Source organism: Trichosurus vulpecula, chromosome 2 (assembly GCF_011100635.1).
Source record: "Trichosurus vulpecula isolate mTriVul1 chromosome 2, mTriVul1.pri, whole genome shotgun sequence".
NCBI lineage: Eukaryota > Metazoa > Chordata > Mammalia > Diprotodontia > Phalangeridae > Trichosurus > Trichosurus vulpecula.
In genome coordinates this window covers 49,144,194-49,150,201 of record NC_050574.1, presented here as the reverse complement: position 1 = coordinate 49,150,201, position 6,008 = coordinate 49,144,194, and the positions used below count along the sequence as shown (strand labels likewise).

The window sequence follows — 6,008 nt, the reverse complement described above, 5'->3', positions numbered from 1 at the left end:
ATTCTAGGTCACCTGGGTGAGTTGCATGTGTGACTCACCCTGGACCCTGAAAAAGATATAAAACCAGGGGTTGGCTTTCTCTTCTTTGGAGCTCTTAACCACAGCAGTGGTGGCGCGAGTGACTCTGGGTCAGCCCACATTATGAGCTCCCAGGCTGAATCTAGATGTTGGTAACTATGAATCTGTATTTGGTCTGTCTGTTGATGTTTGTAATTTGTTTAGGGCTCTCACTCATGCCAGTGGGCTGATGCGGAGACTCCGGGCAGCTGTAGCTAAGGGCCCTCCAGCTTGTAACCCAGATGCTGAGACTTTGTTAAACTCTGGTAACTATGTATTGGGATTTGAATCAGACAAGGTCTGTCTGTTGATGTTTGTACTTTGTTTCTATTTTGCTCTGAAGTTCAGTGTGCTGGTTTTTTCCCCTGAACTAAGTGAATGATATTTGTATGCTGAATTAAAGTAAGGTTGTCAACCCCTTAAAGTTGCTTTCCTTACTAAAGCAGATCAAAAGAACCTGTGCTGTTGGCAGCTTTCTGGGTGCTGGTTGTTGGTGGATCTTGCACCCCCACAGAAGCTGCTAGCTGGATTGTTAAAACAATTCCTTAGGAAGGCCATCTACAATAATTGCTTCCTCTTCCTATCTTCTTACTTCTTAACTCTACAGTCTGGCTTCTAACTCATCATTCAGCTAAAACTGCTCTCTCCAAAGTTACCAAGTATCTCTTATTTGCCAAATCTAATGAACTTTTTTCCAGTTCTTATACTTCTTGATCCTTTTGAAGCCTTTGATGCTCTCTCTTCCTTATATCTCTTCTCTCTAGGTTTTCATGACACTACTCTCTCGGTCCTCCTCCTATCTGACTGCTTTTCTCAGTCTCCTGGGCTGCCTATTCATCCATGTTGCATCTTCTTACTGTTGGTGACTCCCAAGGATCTGTCCTGGGCCCTCTTCTTTTCTCCCTCTGTATTATTCCTCTTGATGATGTCATCATCTCTCATGGATGCCATTTTTATCCCTTTCAGGTGATTTCTCAGACCTGTTTATCAGCTCTAACCTCTTTCCTGACCTCTAGTCTCATATTTCCAACTACTTATTGGGCAGGAATTTAATGTCTTATAAACATCTTAAACTCAGCATGTACAAAACTGGACTCATTATTGCTCCCTGCCCCCCCTCCCCCATACACCTCTCTTCTTCCTAACTTCCCTATTACTGTCAAGGACACCGTCAACTTTCCAGGTTCACAACCTAGGTGTTGTCCTCAAGTCCTCACTCTCTCACCTCCTCCACCCTGCCCCCATCCAATCACTTGTAAAGTTATGTCATTTCTATCTTCAAAACAATCCTCATATATTCCTGGTTCTGTCCTCTGAGACTGCTGCCACTCTGGTGCAATTCCATATCACCTCACACCTAGAATATTGCTACAGCCTTTTGATTGGTATTCCTGCCACAGGTCCCTCCCAACTCCAGTCCATCCTCCACTCCGTTAAAGTTATTTTCCCCCAGCTCAGTTCTGATCAGGTTAGCCCCATATCCAATAGATTCTCAATTCTTACCTAGAGTCATTGAATGGTGTTGCCTCAGACAAACTGAGACCTAGGAAAGACCTTAATTTAGAAAAAGCCAAGGTCACTAACTGCATCCTGGTCCATCTGCAGTTGACTTTTGTCTTGCCACCGGCCTTCATTGACTCTGGTGGAGACAGTGAGACTGATAACTTTTTGAAGCTCTGCCTCACTTGAATGCAATTCATGCAAGAGTCAAGACTTTACCTCTTGGAGAACAAAGGACAAGTGACAGTAACAACTACAAACTCTGAGGGCTCCCAGTGTACTCCAGGATCAAATATAAAATTCTCTCTGACTTTTAGAGCCATTCATAACCTAGCCCCTTCCTGCTTTCCAGTCTTCTCACACTGTTCTCCCCTCCGCATATTCTATGATACAGTGCCACTGGCTTCCCTGCTGTTCCTCACACAGGATACTTGATCTCCAGACTCTGGGCATTTTCACTGGCTGTCCCCTATGCTTGGAATTCTCTCTTTCCTCATTTCCATCTCCTTGCTTCCCTGGTGTCCTTTCCATGGTAGTTAAACTCTCACCTTCTGCTAGAAGGCTTCCTCCCATACTTAATCTTATTATTCTGAGAGTACCATCAGTTTATTCAGTCTATATCTTCTTTCTACAATCGAAGAATTCCCTCAATCTCTGGGTACAAGAGTAATTATCAGTGGAGAAAGATCCAATGACTGTGGGTCAAAGATAGGAGGCCAAACTGAAAACAAAAGGTTTCATTAGCATGCTGAGGAATCTGTCCCTGCTGATAACAGATTCAGATTCCTAGGGTAGAGATTTTCGGTATTTTTACAGCCTTTCAGGCCCATTTAGTATACACAGTCAATCAAACAGCATTCTGCAGCAATTTAGGATCAGAAGAGTAAAGCATTTTACTGGGAGGAGGAGAGAATGAGAGGGGATAGGTCAAGGGAAAAGGGGAATATTTGGAATGCAAATATCAGGCTTTGTTATTGGAATGTAGCATGAGGTGCCTTGCAAGGCTTGCAGAGAGGCAAATGGATAGACATCTGTGGTATCTCTTCCCCCTACCCTTCTCTAAAGTAGACTTTAATTCCTTTCAGGAAGGGAAGCAAGAGGTTGGGGCCTGAGGCTGGTCATGTTGGTCTCCTCAGAGAGAGAGAGATATTACTGCATTAGAATTATATCTGTCTGCTCCCTTAAATGTTATTAGTCCAGGGGATATAACTTTTAGATTCAAGTTAAACTCCTGATCTCTCTTTCTTAATAGGGAAAGGAAAGCCCTAAACTTTATATTCAAGACTTGACTTCCTTTCTCACCAAATGCCACAATGAACACACATAACCAATAGCAAAGAAACCAGTCTATCCAAGTTGATGGCAAAATATAACTCAGAGAAAGTATACATATGAAAATATATACCAGACAATAAAGAGGAAAGAAATTCTTTCATTGGGAACGAGGTAACAGCTCAACTGAGAACCCCAGATCTCACTCACCCAAAGGGAAATTCCCCAAAGTCTCTAGTGTAGCAAGCTAGGGGTAAGCACATGATAGACATTGACAGCTTTCTTCATACTGGCTTCTTTCCAGTGTCTTTTTCTCCTTTCATCTGCCTAAAGAGAAGTTGGCATTATGTATCTTCTCTGTTGAAGCTGGAAGCCAGAAGACATGAGGAGACTGAAAAACCAGAAGAGAGTAAAGAGATCAAATCGCTCCTCTCTCCTGCCTTCACCAACTCTACTCAGCCCCTCACACAGAGAAAATGGGTTGATCTCCACCAACGAGGAGAGTGTCTCATGCCAATGAACTCTGGGGCTTGGTTTCTAGGAATAAGAATATATTCCCCATTCAAGGACAAGGAGACGAGACGAAGAGAACAAGTACTTTTACAATTGTGAAAGAAATCCTTTTAGACAAAACTGCAGGGTCTCTCATCTAAGGGCAGCAAGTAGTTGTTTTAACAGTGGATGAGACAAACCTCTTTACTGCATCCTTATATAGGAGTTGGGGATATTTTAATATTAAAGATACCAGGTGACTGAAGGGTTTCTACAATTTCTACAAGAAATCAAGTAATTATGCTTCCTAGTTTCACCCCATATTGTATAATCATTTACCTTGTCTCCCCTATCAGATTATGAGTTCCTAGAGAGCAAGGACTGTCTTTTCATTTTCTTTGCATTCCCAGTGCTTAGCACATGTACAGCTGGCACTACATGCTAGCATATAGAAGGCACTTAATAAATATTTGTTGATTTGTCTAGAACCAGCTAGAATCAGCTAGATCAAGCTTGAGAGAACCAGTTCAATTTTCAATGTGAGAATTTATACCTTGGAAATCAGCAAACTCTACAAATAAGAGTTTCATTTATTGTTTTGTTGATTATTTAGACTTAAGGAGAAAGTGTTAATTAATATTGCAGGTTAAACTTTAAAGTGTGTTGTATATACATTTTTTTTGAGAGCTCATTTACCAGCACACTCCTGCTTGACTCAAAGGAATTTGGCCTGTCCATCCACTCTGGAAAGACCTCTGGAAACATATTAAAACCTTCCTTTTAATTCACCTGAGAACATTAATTAATAAATAAATACTTCTTCAGTCTAAAATCCTTACCTTAAGGAAAGAAATCTTACACTAGTTAATCAAACTTCTCAGGAAACAAAATGGTTGCCATTCAAGTCTTTTCTCTTAAGCTAGTATGTAATGAGTCAAGAATGAAAGATACCTAGAAAATGAATTAAGGCTGGGAACTAGACTTAGAAGGAGAAATACCTCCAGTGTAACCATTATGGTCACCTTTCTCTATCCCCTAAAGGAAGCAGAGTTATGGCCCACTCAAAGACAATGCACTCTTTCCTCGTTCATCCAAAAAAGTCCTTTTGATTATTTCAGGTTGCCTGAAACCAGCTAAGGGAGAGTTCCTGAGGGGAATGATTAAAATGAAATTGAGAGGCTTTAGGAGAATGTTACTCTAGGAGAGCTCTGGAAAGACTGATTATTGTTACTCTAGAAGAAATATAAGGGAAACCGTGAGCTGTGTTTTATCAGACTGCAACATTTTCCTTTTCCAGATTCCTCGTTCAGTTGTTTTTCAGTCGTGTCTGACTCTTTGTGACTCCATTTGGGGTTTTTTCAGCAGAGATACTGAAGTGGTTTTCCATTTCCTTTTCTGGCTCATTTTACAGATGAGGAAACTGAGGCAAACAGGGTCACACAGCTGAGTATTCCTGACTCCCAGCCTGGCACCCTATCCGCTATTGTAGTGCCTCTGTCCACTATGCAGATATTACTTCTGCCACCTTCCTGCCCCCTCAAGATTCCTATGCTTTTTCAAAATGGCTTGTGTTAGACAGACATGTGTGAATATGTGAGAGGACTCTGCCAGTTTGGATATCGCCCTCTCTAAGCTAGAAATACTTGGATTGCCTTTCTCGCTTCCCGGCCATCTTGGCAGCAGGTGTCTGGCTGAGGGTCCTCCTGCATTGCAGGCAGGAAGATGGTGGTCGCAGAGAAGACGAAAAAGTTGCTGGAGTCCATCAACTTGAGGCTCCAGCTGGTCATGAAAAGCAGCAAGTACATGCTAGGCTACAAACAGACCCTGAAAACGATGCGGCAAGGCAAAGCCACATTGGTCCTCTTAGCCAACAACTGCCCAGCCTTGAGGAAATCAGAGACTGAATATTACGCTATGTTGGCCAAAACTGACATACATCACTACCGTGGCAATAACACTGAATTGGGTACGATATGTGGGAAGTACTACAGAGTATGTACACTGGCTATCATTGATCCAGGTGATTCTGATATCATTAGAAGCATGCCAGAACAGACCAGTGAGAAGTAAACTGTAAAAGAATACTTTAATAAACTGGCCAAAACTTGTTTTAAAAAAAAGAAATACTTGGATTTAGAATAATGATAAATTAATAGAAATTGCCTCTGGCAGACTTTATGCCTAAAATTCAGATACAGCATTAATATTCGTTTTTTCTTTTGGTGAACCAAATGACCCAGAATTCAACATGTATCTCTATGGACATTTTCTAGAACTTGTCCTGCAGTATGTGCATCTGGGACAGAGAGTGCTGAAGGAAAATGAGCTGAGCCCAGAGTTGACAACCAGGAGAGTGGGCTGAATTGTTTGGGGAAATTGACCCCAAACTTCCCATAACAGCAAAGGGCCATCTTTACAATACAAATGATTTACTGGAATCGCTGTATGGCTGAAGAATAACCAGGAATATGACGCTCTAAAAAACTAAAAATGAATCACACAGAAGCAACTGAATGTTCATGGTGGTTGAAACCTAGGTGTGAGTACCATATAACCAATGAGGAATTCCTAAGAACATAAAGGATATCATGGAGCAATCGTATGAAAGAGAATATAACAGGCGAATGGCCCCAGAACTCCTCTGATAGGTCCAAAAAAAGGTAAGGAAGATCTCTAGTCTAGCACAT

The 6,008-nt window shown here is 41.6% G+C and overlaps 1 protein-coding gene across 1 annotated transcript; it reads left to right on the top strand.

The window, feature by feature from the left end:
• Positions 1-5,043: 5,043 nt before the first annotated feature.
• On the top strand, positions 5,044-5,391 carry LOC118835883 (60S ribosomal protein L30-like). Its single transcript, XM_036743176.1, has one exon. The coding sequence runs from the start codon at positions 5,044-5,046 to the stop codon at positions 5,389-5,391; it is 348 nt and encodes a 115-aa protein (XP_036599071.1).
• The last annotated feature ends 617 nt before the right edge of the window (positions 5,392-6,008 follow it).